Raw genomic sequence first — 20,837 nt, 5'->3', positions numbered from 1 at the left:
CCCCCACACACACACAAGTTATAGTACCATTATGAGACCTTATACCACTGATTCGCACGTTATTATTTGGAAGTGGGGTGAATGGTGTACACAGTGATCATAAGAACTAACAGTTGTATACCAATATGTTTACACTTTTTTACCTGTATGTTGACCGGGTAAGCCCGCTGGACACATTTTCTTTTTCAGGGGTGACCCGGCAGAACAGTTTTCGGTTAAGAGACTTGCTTGGAGTCACACATTAGGCAAATAAAGATGGAAGGGATCAAACCCCGTACCATAGGCACAAGACGCAAGTGATTAACAAATGGGAGTTTTAGTCCTCAGCACTAGCCGCCAAACTGGTACTACTGCATAAAAACTTTATACATAGATTCTGGATGAAAAAAAGGTCTCCTGTTTTGAATGTTGAGATATGACTGAAATTTTGGTTTCTATTTTTGGATTTAAGTTTTTCTTGCCCAGTTTCAGTTACCTAAAAGAAACGGACAAAAGCAGTAATGTAATATGAACTGAATCAGAATGGTTGCAAAAGCTGTTTTACAAATTCCTAGTGGTACCCCGCCCCCTATACATATAAAAATGCCTCGAAAACTCTGGTGTCAGGAACTAAAAAAGTCAACCACTGGGACTTGTAAAAAGTTTGAGGTGTCAGTGAGTCTGAACCGCTACCTTCAAATGATTCCTAAACTGGCACACAGAAAAACATTTTTTTTCCCAGAAATAAGTCATGGTCTGAAGCATGGCTTGGATCTGAACTTGTGAGTTCTGATCCTGCTAGTTCGGAAACCTGTGTGTTAGACACTAATAAAGGCTGAAACACTTTTAGGAAGAAACGTGGGTTTTGCAATGGTATTAAAACAAAAAAGCACTATACAAAGCTGTTTACAACAACTGCCTGCCTACTGTCTTGGCTCTTCCAGCAGTAAATAGTACATACATTGAGGGGAAGGGAGTTGTACGAAACTTGTATTCCCTCCCTGCCAGCCGGTAGTGGGACCCTCCTGCAGAAGGAGGTGTCGCGTGTGTCCATTCACTTACCAGCAGTGGGCAGAGTTGGACCAAGGGAGCAGCACTACCCCTGGAGGCGGTGGCAGCAGGGTCCAGCCTCCTGCTGCTGCGGCGCTCATCACAGCTAGAAATAATACAACCTGCAGCAAGCTTAGGGTCGAACACGGGCGCTCCGCTGCTATCAGGTTACACGCAGTCAGCTTGACAGCTGCCAGTTGTTTCTCGTAGGAGAGGGACTTGGGGACTAAAACGTGACAAGGAAGTGGCTGGATAAAGGGACTGAGAGACTAAAACGTAAATATATTATCACTACATTCTGATCTCAGGACAAAGAAGCATCGCTGATTCCGCTGCTGCAAATTAAAAAAAAAAACAAAAAGCAAACAACAAAAAAAAAAAAAAAAAACGATCCAGTGTGGAATGTCGGGGCAGGTTGCTCTGGCAAGGAGTCCTAACTGTCGCCTTGTCATTGAATATCAGCTCTCCCAAAAAGAAATCTGCGCAACGTCCCGGGACACTTGTCTAACAGCAGAAGGGACCCGTGTCACGGAGCACAATCAATAAATATTTCTGCTGCCCCCAAGACTGTACATCCTCGGGGACAGCAGCATCTCCCTCTGTGGCAAATCGTCCTTGAACTCCAATCAGAACAGCTTGAAAACTAACTTCGCTACGTGTTTACACTTCAAAGACACATTATTACCTGGAAGGTTAAATACAGAGCCCAGGCACCTCCATTTACTATCTGTAACCAGAGTGCCAGTGAAAACAGCGGATGGAGCTTTGGGCTTTCCAGCGCGAGAGGAGCTGGAGTCCCCAGGGTGTCCCTGTCCCAAGTTTCCCAACCAGTACTCTTCTGAAACAAGACAAGTTATTGCATCTCGTCACTCCCAAGACACATACATATTTACCACTCATTGAAATAAAATGGAGAGTGGAACATACCCTCTCCATCCAATTCTAAATACACATGACATTTTATTAAACCTTTACTGTCTGCTTACTAAAAGCAGGGGAAGATAAAGCATTTTTTTTTTCAAATTACAGTAAATACTGAAATGAGCTGCTAAGATTAACTGTATTAAATGAGACTCACACCTGCTGCAGAGCACGCTGTAAAAAATATCCTGAAATACTTTACTCTGAAATGTCCTGACTGGGGTGCCTGCAAGAGGTAGTGACCCTGTCAGTGTCCAGAGGGTGCTGCCTCCCCCCATCACAGTAACTGCCCGACCCTTGTCCTTTTCTCTCCAACTCGCTGCACCCATGAAGGTCCCCCGATCCCTGCTACTGCTCAGCGCCTGCGCTCTGCTCCACCTCCTTTTCTCACCTGCTGTCCTGGGCTGCGGGCCTGGCAAAGGGCACGGCCGAAGCCGCCGTCCCTTCCGCAAGCTGCCACCACTCGCTTACAAGCAGTTCATCCCTAACGTGCCCGAGAAGACACTTGGGGCCAGCGGCAGATCTGAGGGCAAGATCACCCGGGTATCGGAGCGTTTCAACCAGCTGACCAGCAATTACAATCCGGATATCATCTTCAAGGATGAAGAAGGCACCGGTGCAGACAGGCTGATGACACAGGTAACGTGAGACAGCTGGCTCATTGTTGGGGGGGCATGGACATATCTCTCAACTGGCACACTTTATAGATTACTTACTGTTAGTTCTCAAAACCTTTTGTAATATAGACAGAAGGCACTTATTGAACACCACCCAATGACGGTAAAGTGTGCTTTTATAATAATGTGTAATGCAGTGTAGTCCGACAGCATTGATATACGTTAGCGTATGTAATTCTACAAACTTATGCATTTCCATTCTCACGTTTAATTTTAAGGAACATTGTTTTGCTCACTTGTCACATATTACGTCAGGCACTTTGGTGAATAAAAGCTGAGAGATATGGACATGGTAAGAATAAGTGTGTGTGTGTCAAAGCGCGTCCAGAAGCAGGGAAAAAGCACTGTTTATTCCATCCGTGTTATGTTATTTTCAAGCACTGAATTTGAGCATGACATTTCAGGTCGGTTTATGTTACATGTTCTCAAGCCAAAGTAATAAAAATGTAACAGTACCAAAAGTATTACTTGTACGGATATATGTCAATAACAATCAAATATATTTAGACTGGAACTTCGCAAAATGGATGTAAGGGAGTCTGAATTTTGAAAAATTATTGTTAGCAATGTATTCGTCTGACATATGACTATCAATGCGGTAAACTAACAGGCTGAGCATTGTGTTGGACAGAAAAATGCATCTAGAACTATAATCTGACCTGATTTTTCATTGTGCGTGAACGCTTATTAAGTTGGTCACATGCAATATGGCTCATAAATTATTTATGTATTAGTGTTCCCATTACGTGCTGACTTTGTTTGCAGAAAAAAGTGTAATCACCCTGACATCTTAATCACCACTTTCTAAGCTAGAAAAACTAGTAACACTGTTATAGTGCAATCGATGTGAATTAAAGTGGAAATGGTCCTGCAACAAATAGTTTTATTTACCCAGAGAGCAAGCTTGATAACTTGCTGGGGTTGACTAAAACAAATGACTAAAACAAACTTGCAGTGGTCTACTGCACACATACCAGTCATTCATGCAAATTATGAGCCATTTTAGATAACGTTTTTGTCTTTTAGCTGCAAACAGATATTCACTGGAAAATGAATGACTTGTGTAAGTCGCACATTTTATATGAAGTTTCAGGTGCCAATAAGAACACTGCGCTTTAATAAATTATTTAACTTAGTAAGGAGATAGGGTGCATCCAAAAATCAAGCATTATCACGAGAAGCCAGTAAGAAGGCTACATTTACCCCTCAGTTCTGCTTTTGGCATGTCAGTGTTGTGTATAGGTAGCCGACATGTGCTATAAGAACAGAATGCGTGTGATGGTAAACCTTGACATGTGCCTGATAAACAGATGGGGGTGATGGTGGTGAGGGGAATGACCGCACAGAGGCGGGGAATGTTGCAAGCATATGTAAGGGTGTATTTAAGAGACAGTTAAGTATAACCTTTTAAGTTCTTCGCATCATTTTATCTGCATACATGACACATTTATTTGGACTTTTAAAAGCATATGCGTTTTATACATTATTTTCTGTTTCCTGTTCATAAATGTAATACGCCCGTAACTCACAGCAATCAGACACAGCTGCAATCCCTCCTTTTATCTCAGTGATTCCAAAATAATACATTATAGACACATTCTGATAGCAGTTTAGCAAAATGTTTTTACTAGCTGCATGATGCTAAATGATGAGATATGGTAAATGTATAATTTAAAAGCAAGTTACACCTACCTCATTTTCTAAAGATGTCTAAAGTAATTTTCTTGTTAATTATTTGTAGGAAAGATATTTTAAGCATCAATTTATTTCTCTGCAGAAATGACACAATTTAGAAAATACAAACTAATGTAAAGTCCCTTTTGTTTTAACTTGTTTGACTTGAGTTCCTTGTTTAGTTCAGCGGTGCTGGTTCCTGCATAATTTCAGTGTACGCATGTCACTGTTCCTGTGCATAAATATTGAAAAATTATAGACATGATAGGTGTATTTGTGTCTGTATGCTGTATCTGTATGTATGTGTACCCGCACACTTTTCATGCCAATCCTGGACCTTGGATCATGTAATCCCATTTTGCATTATGTTTTCACACCTGCTTGCTTTAGATTTTACAGCGTGTCCCCGTAGTCCCGCAATAATTTTATTTATTAATTTTGTAAAGGAATGAGAGCAGTCATCCACAGCTGTACACCATCGTGTATTAGTAGTAGTTAGTGCAGAGGAGTAAACTTATTTTTAAGCTGTTACCAGTCTGTTTCATGTAGTCCAGGGTTTGATTCACTGAGCTGCAGTTTGCCTTCTGTGTGACATTAAACTTGTCATTTAAGCAGGCTACGCTATGTCCACTGGGCTTGTATTTTAACAAATAAAATAGAACGAAATTAAATGTAAACTAAGAAGTAAGGATGATTAAACAAAATACCCAATCGCACAACATACAGCCGAATGCCAAGAGACTCAAACATCAGACTGAATACTTTCATAACCCACAGTACATTTAGTGATCTAAATAGTAACTGCAATCACTAAATGTTGCATTCCTTTTCATTTTAATTTCTTCGTTTTCTTTGCCTTACAGCACAGACTCTTACATTGCTAGTCTGATAATTGTTTTCTTTTCGTTAGCGCTATGCTGATGCACCCTGTTTTTAAGAACAGTACTCAGACTGTACCCCACATTCTGCAAATATCGAAGACATCTCTGGTTCCTCCTGCTTTCTGTTTTGTATACTCTTCTGTTTGCCCCGATTGGTCAACGTGAATTTTAGAGTTAATGCCCTATCAGTCGAGGGTGTGTTTGATTTGCGTTTTTCCTCGTATAAGGTGCTGCATGTCTGTTTTCGGGGGAGCTCAGCAAACACCCTTTTGCTTTACATTTGTTTAACTAGCAACCAGTTCTGCATCCTTGATCACATCACGAGAAAACCCTTAACTGTTTTTGTGCAACTTCGCAAGAAAGGCTTTTTGGATGTTAGTCATCTTTCAACTGCCCAGGTCTTCGCAGAATGCCCAGATTTTGCCTCATATTTTTCGTCTGGTCCTCATAAAATTTGCGGTTTTCTGGCAAATTATTGAGGAGTGAAGTAATTAAATAATACTAAATGCAAATGTTTGAGTTTCAGACTTCATGTTCTTCAGAAAATACATAATAATGCAAAACCTGTAATTCTAGATTTTTTTAAGTTTATAGGAGCAATATTTAAAATCTGTCCCTATTTTGGGCCTTTGTCCCCCGTCATTTTTGGCTTTGTCCAGATTTCTTGCACCGAGAGGTTGAGAGGTATTCTATGCTTACGATGGATATACAGAAGCCAGGTTGGTATTAAAAAAACGGGACAGTACGTTGTTATTCCTCTGCTTAAATAGTTAACCAGACCCTCGCGCCGGAGAACACTCCGTCCCATTCTGGAAGCCCCATCTATATATAAGAATTAAGTAGAGCCGATTAAGTTAAGGTAAGGGCAACAAAAATGCTGCATGGTGTGTATAAGGTGTATGCTTCAATCAGTACAGTTGGCGTTATTTCAATATTCTCTTCTATACTGTAAGACTCTGACCTAGAAATGCAAGCAGACTGAAGCATCCTGTTTCATCTGAAAGGATATATATTTTTGTAATGCTTATGTGATTAAAAAAAGTAAGTAATGACTATCAGAATGCATTATACAAGAACAAAGGATATAGTTTGAATGTAAGAGGAGAGTGTTTTGAAGGAAATGTATAGATTTTTTTCTTTTTTTTTGGGGGGGGGGGGGTGGTAGCAGTAGATAACTGGGATAGACTTTCTCAAGATGCAGTGGGATAAAATGTGAGATAATTTGAGAATCCACAGAGCAAACATATTGCAGTTTGATAACGGGTGAAAAATAAACTGTTGTTAAACTTAGCAGTTCATTAGGGAGGGAAACTGCAGATTGGATAGGTCAAGTACTTTGGATCTTCTACTAGTGCTTATGTTTCAACAGTGTTGTTGATTACTGTAACTTATAGAATATATGCCCATGGGAAAAACTGTAGGTCAGAATCTGGGGTGTCAATTCAGTGTCTTTATGCAATTTAACAAAATTATATGGGGTTGTTGTCACCTTATGCATTTTAGACAAGAGAAAAATACTTATCTTGTAACTTAGGAATCAGATGATTTTTTTGCTTTGCATTTTTACTACTGCTACATAGAACTATTTAATGTATAATATAATACACACCTGTACAGCCTGATATGTAGTTTATAGCTTAATGTTCTTTTTTCTTGTATCACATTGATTTGTTTAAATATACCTGTAATTAATTTTTGTGCATTCCTGATTTATGGTCGCCCTGTGGATCAAGAGAAAAATGAAAAAAGATTCATTATGGATCAGTGTAGATGCATAATTAACAAATAAATAAGCCACACAACACCACTGTGAATATATCTGGTTTACAGTCATCTACCACTTTCTTGATTGAAGTAAGAACAGAAAATGTTTGAGGTCACTGATTCATACACTTCTTAGGAACATCAGTGAAACTCTGTCCTCTAAATTCAGTCACAGTGTAAAGTCCTTTTTGATGGCATTGTAAGGGCCCCAGTACTTATATAATTTTGCACATGGTCTCAATCTACCCACATCTGCACGGGCATGTGCACACACACACACACATACACACATGTCAGAGCATAGTAAAGACACTCAGCTCTGTAGTTTCTGATAAAACTCATAAAACCATCTTAGAGAATTCTATGTATTTAAAACGAAAATCATAAGTGAATCTTTTTGTCTTGTTGTGATGCCCCTGCACTGGCCCAGTAATCAAGGAGCATCAATCCTCACCACTAACACCAGTGAGGGAAGTGCACAGTGGGAGGATGACAAGTACGCACACACAGTAAAGTACAATTTCCCTTAAGAGCACACAGAGATCACAGTCAGCCTGGGGCTGGTTTCTCCCTCTCTCTCTAGATCTCTAATAAGACTCCCCACTTGCACAGCTATAGGGTTAAGATCTCAGCTGAGTGGTCAAGCCAAAACCTCCAGCACCCTCTCTGTCCAACCAGTGCTTCGTGTTGCTGCCCAAGTAGCTAACACACAAACACACATTTTGAGATTTGATCTATATACAAACACACAGGCACTCCTGGGGAAGGCTGGCACAGGTTCACTAGCTATGCCCCCTTCTACCCAGACTATAAGGAAGAAATCACTGCTACCAACCACCCTTACTTATCAGCTACTATAGGGCCCTTCCCAAAGGGTGACCAATTCTACTGTGCAATGTTATTATTATTCAAATGGTAAGTGTGACCAACAGCAAGGCTATTTAAGAGTGGCTGAACAGTGTCACCAAATACATATGCAAATACTCTAAGAGCTTAAATGTCTCTAAATAAACCAGCCACAATTAAAATGTTTAAATATATTTAATAATACATAATAAAAGCACAAGACAATACTCAATAACTCAACACAGTAATAACAGAGTTCAGAATCACAGGAAATACTTTAAAACAACATTGCAAGACAATCTCAAATAAATACAGAAAACAAAAGTAATCATTACTGTATTCCTATCTATATCTAAGAGATACTATGTCCTAAATGACTTACTTATAGAGCCAGGCAAATATAGATGAGACGTGCTGATGAAAGGATGTTTCTAGGTCCAAAGACACATACAAAATGCACAGACTCACTTTCTGAGATAGTTCTTAAATTATTATTAAACATTTCACCTGGGTTATCTTAGATTTCATCATTCTTTGACACCTCTGCCTACAGTTTCCAGGCTAACAGAAACTTAAAATTTAGCACCTCTGTGTCAAAAATACTTATCTCTTAGAAGCTTGCCTGGAACTGGAAGTTGTAAAACAGTCACACACTTTTACCTTTGAAACCTGTAATTATTTCTGTTTCCAGACGATATAAATAATTTCTAGCTGCAGACATTCTATCTCCTAGCTGAGATAAACACCATCTTAACAATTCACTTATTTTCTTAGAGTTTTCAAGTTAACACTGTTCTTTTCCAGTAGGGTGCGCTGTGGTTACATTCTTGAAGCTCAGCACATAACATACAGTTTAACATACACTTCTGCACCAGTAGTTTAATATACACATAACAAATAGTTTTCTTACATTTGTAAGACAAGCATAAAAAATCATATTACTATTCCCAAATGACATAGAATTATTTACAAAATTCCAGCTAGCTGGCCTTCACAACCCCCCCCCCCGAAAACTCAAGCTAGTTTTTCAAGTGACCCTTGAGAAATGTTGCTTGAGAGGATTGAGCCTATCTGGGAATACCTTACCCCATTCTCTGTCTTTAGAGCCCATCTGCATTGGCATTGCTAGTCCCACTGTGGTGTTGCACTGTCATATCATATGCTTGCAACCCTAGGCTCCACCTTAGTAACTTGACATTTTGCTGGCTGGCTCGATGTAGCCATGTTAATGGATTATAGTCTGTAGCTACATTGATTTTCCTTCCATGCAGATAAGGCTGAAGTTTCTGCAGTACTCACACTATGGCTAGACATTCCTTTTCAACAGCTACATAGCATTCCTCCCTGGGTTGGACCCTACGACTTAGATAAACCACTGGGTGCTCTTCTCCCTCTGAAGAGATCTGGCTAAGTACAGCTCCCACCCCATGGTTTGAAGCATCCACCTGCACAACAAATTCTTTGCTGTAATCTGGACTGGCTAACACAGGGGGCCCTCCCAAAGCTCCTTTAAGCTTCTGGAATGCATGCTCACATGCTGGGGTCCACAATACCTTATCTGGCCTGTTTTTCCTTGTCAGGTCTGTGAGGGGAGCAGCTATGGTACTATAATTGGGGACAAACTTTCTGTAGTACCCTGCTGTCCCTAAGAATGTCTTCACCTGCTTTTTGGTCACAGGTGCAGGCCATGCTTGAATCGCTCCCACTTTGGCAGGTCCTGGTCTGATCATACCACTCCCCACTCTATATCCCAGCTAGGAGACCTCTGCCATACCCACCTGACATTTGCTGGGCTTAATGGTCAACCCTGCCCTCTGTAGACTGCCTGGCACCTCCCTGACATGTTGAAGGTGTTCTTGCCAGGAATAGCTGTAGATGGCAATGTCATCTAGGTAAGCAAGGGCAAAATCTCCTGCTCCTGCTAGAATATGATCGACCAGTCTCAGGAAACCCATTGTATTTTTCATCCCAAAGGGCATCTTCGTGGACTCATACAAAAGGAGTCAGGAAAAGCTGACCCCTCTCTAGCACTGGGGGTCAAGGGCACCTACCAATTACCCTTGGTAATATCAATGGTGGTAAGATACTTAGCCCCACCCAGCTGCTCAAGGGCTTCATCTGTCCTAGGCATGGGGTAAGCATCTGACTCTATGTGACTATTTAATTTTCTGTAGTCCACACAGAACCTGGTGCTACCATCCTTCTTTGGTACCAGCACCACTGGGGAGGCCCAGGGACTGCTAGACTTCTGAATTACCCCTAGTTCCAACATTTCCTATATCTCCTCCCTCATAGTATGTTTGAGTCTCTCAGGCACCCTATAAGGAGGCTACTTAATAGGCCTTTGGGGTCCTGTATCCACATGGTGCTGCACCAGGTGGGTGCACTCTGGTTTCCTAGTGAACATCTCCCCAAACTCCTGTAACACTGCTCGGATTTCTTGAACCTAGGTAGGAGATAGCTGCTGGGACATTGCTACTCCTTCCACTGAGGTGGCAGTTCGAGTCTCACTGAGATCATTCACCAGATCTCCTTCAGACTCCTCCTGCAATCCACTGCAAATACTCAGAACAAGGGCCTCCCTATCATGGTAAGGTTTCATCATGTTAACATGGTACAATTTGTGCCCCTGCCTCCTGCCTAGCAGTTCAGCCATGTAGTTAACATCAGTGACCTTCCTTACCACCTTGTAGGGTCCCCCCCAAGCTGCCTTCATCTTGTTGTGTCTGACAGGAATGAGAACCATTACCTGCTGCCCTACAGCATACTCTCTAGCTCGAGCATTCCTGTCACACCAGACCTTTTTCTGCTGTTGGGCTTCTGCCAGGTTCTCCTGGGCCAAGCCCATGAGATCCCTGAGCCTTGTCCTGAGGTTTAGGACATATGACACAAGAGACTCATTGTGGGATTCACACTCATCCTCCCACTCATCTCAAATTAAATCTAGAGGCCGCCTCACCCTATGCCCATACGGTAACTCAAAGGGTGAAAAACTTGTGGATTCCTGGGGCACCTCTCTGTAAGCAAACAAGAGATGGGGCAGATATTTGTCCTAGTCCCTCTTAAACTGGTCTGCAAATACCCATAGCATGGACTTGAGTGTAGAGTTTAACCTCTCAACAAGACCATTAGTCTGGGGATTGTTAGGGGTGGTCTTTAGGTGCTTCACCCCACAGTACTTCCACAGACAAGCCAGCAGGTCTGACATGAAATTGGCATCTCTGTCAGTCAGTATTTCTTTTGGGAAACCTATCCTGCTAAAAATCTCTAACAAAGCATTTGCCACCTTTTCCGCCTCAATGCAGGACAGAGCCACTGCCTTAGGGTATCTGGTAGCATAATCTGCTACCGCTAGGATATACATTTTCCCTGTGGAACTTGGGGTACTCAGAGGCCCCACAATATATATATATATATATATATATATATATATATATATATATATATATATATATATATATATATATATATATATATATATGTACCCTCTGAAATGGCTCCTCAATCACAGACAGAGGCATCAAAAGAGCTTTCACCTTGTCTCCTGTCTTGCTTACCTTTTGGCAATGCTCACAGGTCCTGCAGTACCCTGTTACATCTCTGGAAATCCCAGGCCAATAAAAGTTCTGCATAATATGTCACTTGGTATGTTTTTTGTCCATATGACCTGCAAAGGGAATATCATGGGCTATGGCTAGAAGTGTCAGAGGGTAGGGCACTAACAACTGCTGTATTCTCTCACCCTCTAGTCCTCCCTCAGGGGTCCACTCTCTATACAGTAACCCTTTGCCCCAGTATACAGATTCCCCCTTCCTTTGAGAATCAGGTGCCTCACTAGCTACCTCCCTCAGACCTTGTAAATGTAGGGTCTGAGAGCTAAGCCTATCTCGTCTCTCTCTTTCTTCAGTCTCACTGCTACAGGGTAGCTCTCTCCCTGAAGTAACCACCTCACCAGTCCTGGGTGCAAGTGTGTGTGGTCTGTCTGGGTCTCTCCAAGTCTACCAGACCCACATGCGTGTCTCCAAGTCTGACTGTGTGCAACTGTATGCACACATGGTACTGCATTACCAAAACCATTCCCTATCAGGACATCTACAGGGTGGTAGTTTGGTACCCTTGTTGTCTCAAGACAACCTACTGTTGGCATTTTGTCATTCCCACTTACTGGCTGTCCCACCTTTTGTTCCCCAGCTTGCCTCTGTGGACATCTATATGCTACATGGCCCTGCTAGTTGCATTTAAAACATTTAACCCTAGGTCCTGGATTTAGCTTCCCCTACTACTGGCAGATTCTGTTGGGGCAGTCTGGGCTGCCCAACATGGCTTCTCCTAAACCCATGAGCAGCACTGTGTGTCCCTTTCCTGTGCAGTGATGCCCTGCTTGCTAGGTATAGGTCTCCCTTATTCCCCAACTCATCTACAGTAAGGCATTGTCTATCAGCTAACCAGATTCTCATGTCCTTAGGCAAAGTGCTAAGGACTTGTTCCCTCACCAAAAGGTCTGCCAGCCCTTCAAAAGTGGTGACCTGACATCCACTCACCCACCTATGAAAATAAGTGCTCAGTTCAGCAACATACTCACACACACTTTCCTCTGCCTTGCGTCTCTGCTCACAAAACTTTTTCTTATAAGCTTCAGGTGTTAACTTAAAAAATTCTAGCAAACAATTCATTACAACATTATAATTTAAGCAGTCATTATCAGACAGTGTGGAAAGAACAGTTACAGTTTTACCGTGGAGAAAGGTAGTCAGGAACCACACCCAGAGCCCTTGGTCAACATCATACTGTTTACATACCCTCTCAAATATATGAATGAAACTATCAAAATTATCCCCCTCTGTAAATTGTGGAAGACATTTACTGACCTTTGTTGCTTCTGGGGTTCGGTTACTCCCTTCACCATTAACTCCATGACTCTGGCAACGAGTCAGCATCTCCTTTTCATGTTGCTTCTGCCTCTCCTTCTCCTCAGTGTCCAGGCATCGTAGTTTTCCATTTTCCTCAGCCTTCAGACACTGCAGTTTCTCATTTTTCTCAGTCTCTAGATGCCTCAGTCTCTCTGCTGCTTCTGTTTCCAAATGCTTTGTTTGTTTCCAAATCAAGTCTCTTTGACTCCAGATGGATTTTTAAGTACTCTGTGGAAAGGTTGAGCTGTCCATTTTCTGAGAGTTGTACATCTCCATGGCCAGTCTGATTGTCCTCCTAGTTGTCATTCTCTGATGCAGCTGTGACTAAAGCTGCAATCATGCCTGCTTTAGTTAGCTTGGCATGCACCAGTCCTTTAGCCTGACACATCTCAGCTAACTGGCTCCTTGTCAGCTTGCCATACTCCTCTGCTGACATGCTTGCCTGCTCTTCCTGACTAACTAAGCTAACAAAAAATAAAACAACCATGATATACACCTTCAGTGACTACTGTACACAGGCTACAGGAATTCAATATCCACACCACTACAAGCCAATTAATATGTGATTTGGCTAACTCACCATTATCAACCAATTAATATATAATGTGGATATCCCACCACTGCCTTACCTTTGAAACATGTAATTATTTCTGTTTCCAGACAATAGAAAGAATTTCTAGCTGCAGACATTCTGTCTCCTAGCTGAGATAAACACTATCATAAATAATTCACTTATTTTCGTAGAGTTTGCAAGTTAATTCTGTTCTTTTCCAGTAGGGTACACTATGGTTACATTCTTGAAGCTCAGCACATAACATACAGTTTAACACACACTTCTGCACCAGTAGGTTAATGTGCAGATAACATATTGTTTTCTTACATTTGTAAAACAAGCATAAAAATCATATTACTATTCCCAAATGACAAAGAATTATTTACAAACTTTCAGCTAGCTGGGCCTTCACACTTGTAACAGCTTCCAAGATATTTTTGTCCATAGTGACAATGTGTTATGTTTGCTAATGGGAGTCAAAGTGGGAATCCCCCACTTTATCACTATAAATGGGGTCCCCAACTTAAATAGTTTTGTGTACATTGTTAGAGACTGCCTGCCCTCACAGATGAAAGTATAGCCCAGCCCCCATATTCTTTTCACTTATTCTGCCATATGGTTACACAGTGCTATTTGTCTTGTTCATCTTAGAAATCACAGGGTGAATTTCATTTGCTATAATTTCTTAGAAGATCCCATATTTCAGTGCCACAATGAACATTATTCTACTTGACCCCATGTTTTCCATTATCCATAATGCCTCATATTCTTGTCCCTTTTTATGTCTTGAGTCAATCTGCTCATGTCTGAAAATCATAGCATCACTTCAGTAATTTGTCTTTTTACTGGCTTTGACTTGTGTCTCCTCAAGGAGAGAGAGAGAGAAACTGAGAGAGAGAAATAGAAAGAGAAAGCAATAATTCCCTTTTGATTTCCCGCAACTGCAATGCAGTTTAAAATAGGGTCTGCTGCAAGTGCTCATGTGGTATTAGCTTGTGACATACTTGTCCCCTGCCACTTGTTCAAAAAAGGGAGGTGCTCTAACTCCCACTAGCTCAGTCTTACTTAACTACTTAGACCTCCTAACATCTGATCTTATTTAAACTGCCCTACCAGAGCACTACCTGTAACTGTAACACTCCTACCCAGTTCCTTACTGATTCCACATTCCATAACCCTAAAATTCCACTCCCATTCCATAAACCTAAAATTCCAATCCCCTCCCTAAACATAAACTCCCCGGTTGCTGTGTACCCTAAACTCTTTTCCTTCTCCCTAAACCTAAAACTCCCCTCCTGCTCCTTAGCCCTAAGATGTCCTCCAGCTCCCTAACTCTAAAACTACATTCTAACTCTCTATCATTAAAATCCCCTTCCTGATTCCTAATCCTAAAATCCCCCTCCCACTCCCTCCCTCTAGTGGCCACACTAACCTCACTTGAACTTGAATAATGTGTTTGGGTAAGGTGCAGTAGTTGCTTACCCAAATTCATTTTTGAGTTTGAGCAGGAGTGGTAGCCTTTATGAGCTACAAGATGCTCAAGTCCCCTGGTATCAAGACTGTGGTCTTTGAGCACGTGAACCTCAAGCATGTTCTATAGAATATTTAAAGTCACACTCTGTTCTAACTTATTAGACCCCATTTACTGCAAAAACAGTTTTTTTATTTTGCTCTGTATTCCCACACACAGCAGAGATTTCAGTTAGAGTTCCATTGCCATCTGTGAGGTCTACTATGTTTTAGTTTTAGTTAATTGTATGCATTTATTAACCCAGTTAGCCCTATAGGTTCAACTGCTTCTCTTTTTCATCAAAGATCTGCAAGCACTGTATGGTTGTTCAGAGTCACAGAGTATATAAATGGAAACTAACAACTGACCACTACACACACACACACACACACACACACACACACACACACACACACACACACACACACACACACACACACACACTCATCTAGTTCTACAGAACATGTCTAGTTTCTCCAGGGAGATAGTTGTACCACTTCACACTTCACTGATTCATCACACCTTAGCCTTTGAACAAGTCACTGTAAACGACCTGAAAAGGTATAAAGATTCTTTACTAGAACTATCATAGGCTTGAAAATTTTGAACTATTCAGAAAGGTTTTGGGAACTGTCTTTACTTTTTATTTCTTTGTAAGCATTACAGCACAGGGTTAACTGTCTTTAGTCTGTAACTGAAACTCTTGGTACTACATGGGTATAATCTACAGTGTATTCTACATTCTTCCAGTGCATAGACAGCTCCCAAGATTCTCTGCACTTTCCTCACAAGTCCTTCTGTTTGAGAGACAAATAGCTCTGCTTCTGTGTCTCTGCTCCTCCCTCTTTATAAGAAGTGGGTATGGTTCTCTCCACATGAGGCATATATGTATGCAATCTTCCCAGCATGCCCAGACACCACAGCTCTACAAACGTTACAGTGGTTGCTAACTGTTTTATCAGTTCTACACCATCAGTTAATGCACTGTCTTCATCTTGCAGAGATACGCAACATTGGGAAACTGTGTCATTTGCCTTCCATTGGTTTTGGTTAGCCATTTGTTGCATATTTCTTGTAACAATTTCCATTGCCTTTTTACAAGTTCTTGTTTCTTAACATTCTCTAATTTAAAACACAAGTTTTGTTCTTCAGCATAATTTATTCCAGTTCTCTTAGTAACTTTTAAGGCCACAGCCATCATTCGCTATTAAGTTTTCACTTTTCATACTTGCAACACTGGATTAAAAATATCCATTTGTTCTTGCCTATCAGAGATATTTGAATTCTCATTCTACTGCACAATGTCATGGTTTGTGATCAAAATTAGTTGGCCAACACAACTTTTCTTTGATGAACCATATTGTTGTTGTATCTCAGCAAAGCTTAACATCTATACCCCTTCTGTGATAGCAGCACAGGCGTTGTTTTTCTTATTACCCTTTTTTTCCTTTCATTTTTAAGTGCAGGTTATTTACAGTCACATTTGTCAGGATTGTACACACAACAAAACCTATTTCTCTGTCAGAGGGTTTAACTTAACCTTTAGTTCCACAAAATGCCACTGGCGTTTTATTAAACCAGTTTTACCATATGTACCCTTTGTAGTTTAAGTCTCTTGTATAAAAACTTTAACTGCCATGAAGACACTTTTATTGCAGGAACAAGTTTCAATATAGGTTCAGATTTTTATAGTATGTATACAATTTCATCAGGATTGGCAATTCACTATCCACAAAGATTTGCCCTTTTCTTTTAATTCTCATAAACTGTGCAACAGACAGTATCTAGTAAGATCCAGTGTATATAAAGCTGTGCCATTTGCCAGTGCTTTCTACGTTTCATCTTTTGCTTTTTCTTCCCAACAAGCTGGTTTTATGCACACAAAGTTCCTCAAAATTTTTGTTAAGCATACCTCTTAAATTACCTGCCTGCCAAAAAGTAAATTCACAGATCTCTTGGAACATGCTGCTCAAAAATATATCATTTGTTTAAACTGACCAGCTGTTTTGAAATATTGGCCAGACCTCTCATAATCTTGAACATCTGAGTGACATCAGATGCAAGAAAATCACAAATACATTACATAAACATCATCTTGTACATACAGGAACAAAAATTACCCATGTGGAAATTGACAGATGATACACAAAAAGTTTTCCAAATGAATTTGCATCAAACTCTAGATCTAGATAGAAAATAGTGCATATAGATGATGAATGCTGGTGCTCAATTTAGACCAGGGCATACTTAGCAGTTTTGTATTTTGTTATTGCATTTTTGTAATTATATAACATGCCCACGTGAGATTTATGAGAAGTAGAAATGAATTGTATTTTATTATTTTAGTTTTTAACATGTATAACTTTGTTTCTCATATAGTATGACTTAGTTTAATAAATATTTTATACTGTGTTATGTAACTTTTGAGTTAAGGTTACAAACTCATTTGCTTCGATTTTTATGCATCTGCTTGCTTTTCCAAATGTTTTCATGTGTGTCTCACTCATATTTTTTAAAGTTTACTACCTTCTTATGGGTCTGTTGAGATAATATGATTGCTTTGAATTCTTATAAATGGTTTAGAGATTTTGGGATAGTTTATAAAACTGGCAAAGTCACTGGACTGGTGAAACTAGTTTGTTTGTGTTTTTCATCACTGATGTCTTCTCAATTTGTTTATAATAAAGAGTTATAGACTGTTTTTTGCTGGCTCTTTCTGTTCTTTTGAATAGTAGTGCTGGCCATACATTTGACTGGAGGATTGCAGTAATGGATGTATTTTGTATTTAATGATTTAAATACTACCATTTTAGTTGCTGAGAATCTGTACATCCGCAACTCTTTTTCCCTATTTTGCACATGGGATCAGGGTGTCACTTCAACACTGCTAGAGCCAAGGTTCACAACTCTGGGTGGCTAGCCCTCCCAATGAAAATGCCCATTCATAACTCTCTGCTGAGATGGATGGCAGATCAGTCCTGCTTTTTCCAAGAGTACTATTTAAGTAGCCAAAAGGGCCCTTTCACAGCTGTCTGTTTACTTCCAGGTAAGCATATCTTGTAAAATGTATTTAGTGAATGGTCACACTTGTCTTTGTAGCTTCAAGTTTAAATTACACTAGAGGAGCACCGTGGATAGTCATATGATGTTTCACTGTGTCCCAGAATGTTAGAGGAGAAAATATCATGTGTTTCTGTAGTCAGTGTTTTGTTAGATTGGAACTGGTTGCACTGCAGACACTGTTCTGTGGCTTTCATGTCATTTGACTCAGAGAGGACAGAAATGGTCTTTTTTGCCCGTTTTTTTTTTTCACCAAGTTTGTACGACCTCAGAGTTGGTACTTATTTTGATTAAGGGTATTCAGGGGTTACCTCCTAAAAAAACTTTAACTATAAAAACTTGGAAGTTCTGGTATATTGCCTAAGTCTGAATGAAATGAAGGTAACATAGCTCATGTAGTAAAGAAGAAGCAAAACAAAAACTATTCATATTTGTTAGCATTTTGTTGTTATTATTTCCTGGTACTGCACACTTTGTAGTATGCCTTATAAAAATATGGAAACATTTTTGAATCCCTAATAACAGGAAACGCTTTACTAAGACATACTTTGCACATTTATTTATTTGCAGTTTGATTACTGGGGAAGTCCACACTGGGCTGAATTGACCCATTTTCAGTGAAGGCCCGGGGGAGAAAAGCTCCAAGATGCATTATACAATTTAGATACAACTGATAGTTAATATTAAAGATAATATTAAGTAGAACAGTTACTCATAAATGCATTCAATATCATGCATAGTTAACAAATTCATTAAGCTTGAAGGTAGGGATCATACAGTTTAATTTGGAAACAGTTTACATACAAACCTTTTTAAGAAAATGTAAATACGCTTTACATACACACAAACAGTAGAATGTTATTTACAATATTTACAAGGTTGGGCTGTATGAGGGTAGCTGTAGGAGTTGTTGAGAGCTTAGAGAGAAGCTATAGAAATTGTTGAGAGCTTAGATAGGCTCATAGGAAGATAACTATGAAAGTTGTAGAGCTTGGGAACCAGAGAGAGAACCCCCTTTTGTTAGGTTGGGGTGAAGGCATGTACATTTCCATTTAGGTGTTTGAATAGTTGGGTTTTGAAATTTTCTGAGTTTGGTTTGGTTCTTTGTGTGGAGGGAAGGGATACTGGCAGATAGAAAAAAAAAACAAGTTTCCAAGTAGTTTTCAGCCATCATAACATACAATGGTCAGGTTCAATTTAATTGTCTCATCTCTGGAGTAGTAGTTGGTCCAGCTGTATGGTAAACATCATCTGATGAAGTGCTTCAGTACATTTCTAATAAGCTTTGTTAATTACAGTCTGGTGACATGAAGAAATAATTAAGAGCATTCTTGCAATATACTTATTGTCTTAGACAGGCTAAAAAATGATTTATTGTGACTAATCAAGACATTTATCTGACACATGACTAAACACAGAGAAAACTGTATTCCAAATAACAACACTCAGCATTACTTTATCTTTTTTTCTTTTTTAAGCCCTACAGAGTGTCACATGAACTGAACATGTAATATTTTTGACTGGCATTTTTCCTAGCTCATTTCCAGCCTTTGCTCCTTTCATTTGTTCTTATTTCTTTGTTAATAATTTGGCTTGATGTTTGTCAGTAGCTACAACAGTTATTTTAGCTGTTGCAATACAAATCCTGCAACATTTTTTTGTGTTCCATGAGTCAATTTCACCGTTTGTATTAACTGCATTTTACATTTTTGTTGCCTTATGCCTATTTCTTATACCATATTTCTTTTAGTATCCTCTCTTCTGCATATTTCTTTAGCATCTCCTTTCTTATGACATTTTCAACAGTGTTTTTCTCTGTGGCAGAAATCATTGGCATTGTCTATCAAGTCAAAACTAGGGTAACAATGAATAATGCAGAAAGGACCCCCAAGATTAGTACAGCTGTTAACTGAGACCAACGCCCAAAAAGATACAACCAGTAAAATACCTAGTAGATTATATAAGGCCTTTTAATAAAGAAAGAAGCTCATAGCAAAGAAGATAAAAAAAAAGTTGGGAAAGAATGCCATGCATAACCTAAGTATGGTCAGTAGAGGTATTTTTAGTATCAAGGAATCAGTGAAGTCCGGAAAATTCGGAGTCCTTGCTTTGAAATGTTTGCATAAATATTTTTATATCCCAATCAGGATTCAGAAAATGTTGCTTACATTGAATAGACTGTATTAAAAATGCATAGGAGGAGCGCAGGAAGACTGAGATTACATATTATGGTCATGTCCTGAATTAGAAAACTTCAAATGTGAGCTGAAGGAATTACTGGTAGAGGTGCTAGGGACTGAATTTGAGATTGCTAAAACCATCTTTCTACTCATTTAAGACAGAGCCCTGAAATTAAACAGATATCAGAAAGCACTGCCCAGACTGATGATCACTGACACTGCAGTTCAGCTTAAGCGTGTCGTCCTTCAGGTGAGATGTTAAACTGAGGTCCCATCTACTTGAGTTGATGGTAGCTCCGGTGGGTGTAACATATTTCACTGCACCTGTTTAAAAGAGTAGGGGAGTTTTCCCAATGCCCTGGCCAAATTTCCCCTAGTGCTATAAATGCCATCTTGGGTTTCCTTTAAAAAGAGGCCACCAGTCAAGGGGGACTATCCTGGTCAGCAAAAGATGGCTAGACGGATAACTAACTAACTAACTAACTAACTAACTAACTAACTAACTAACTAACTAACTAACTAACTAACTAACTAACTAATTAAACAAATAGTGATTCTCACCAAAAAGTGATTATCAAAGAATGGAAATCAAAACTGATATCACAGATACAAGAGGTCAAAATGCTGATAGATGAGACTTTTCAAACAGAAAATAAGAAATGAGAGAGAGAGAGATCTAGACTGATGCACATTAGTAAATAGCTCCTGTGGATACAGTATATACAGAGGCAATTATCCAGTGAGTACTAGGTGATGAATCCCTTTGGAATGAATTAGCTGTTTGACTTATTAGTGTCTACAAAATGCCATCTGTATTTGGGCATATATATCA

General features: G+C 39.8%; 1 protein-coding gene across 1 annotated transcript in view; it reads left to right on the top strand.

Moving 5' to 3' along the window:
- Positions 1-1,066: 1,066 nt before the first annotated feature.
- The window catches only part of IHH (Indian hedgehog signaling molecule), a 432,053-nt gene continuing 412,282 nt past the window's right edge, over positions 1,067-20,837 (top strand). The window contains exon 1 of the mRNA XM_044075225.1: positions 1,067-2,589. Coding sequence (XP_043931160.1) covers positions 2,278-2,589 — 312 coding nt within the window. The 5' untranslated portion in view covers positions 1,067-2,277. The remainder of the gene's footprint in view (positions 2,590-20,837) is intronic.

The sequence above is a fragment of the Protopterus annectens genome, chromosome 6.part0 (genome assembly GCF_019279795.1).
Source record: "Protopterus annectens isolate FY-2018-M chromosome 6.part0, PAN1.0, whole genome shotgun sequence".
NCBI classification, from domain to species: Eukaryota; Metazoa; Chordata; order Ceratodontiformes; family Protopteridae; genus Protopterus; species Protopterus annectens.
This window is presented reverse-complemented; position numbering and strand designations above follow the sequence as displayed.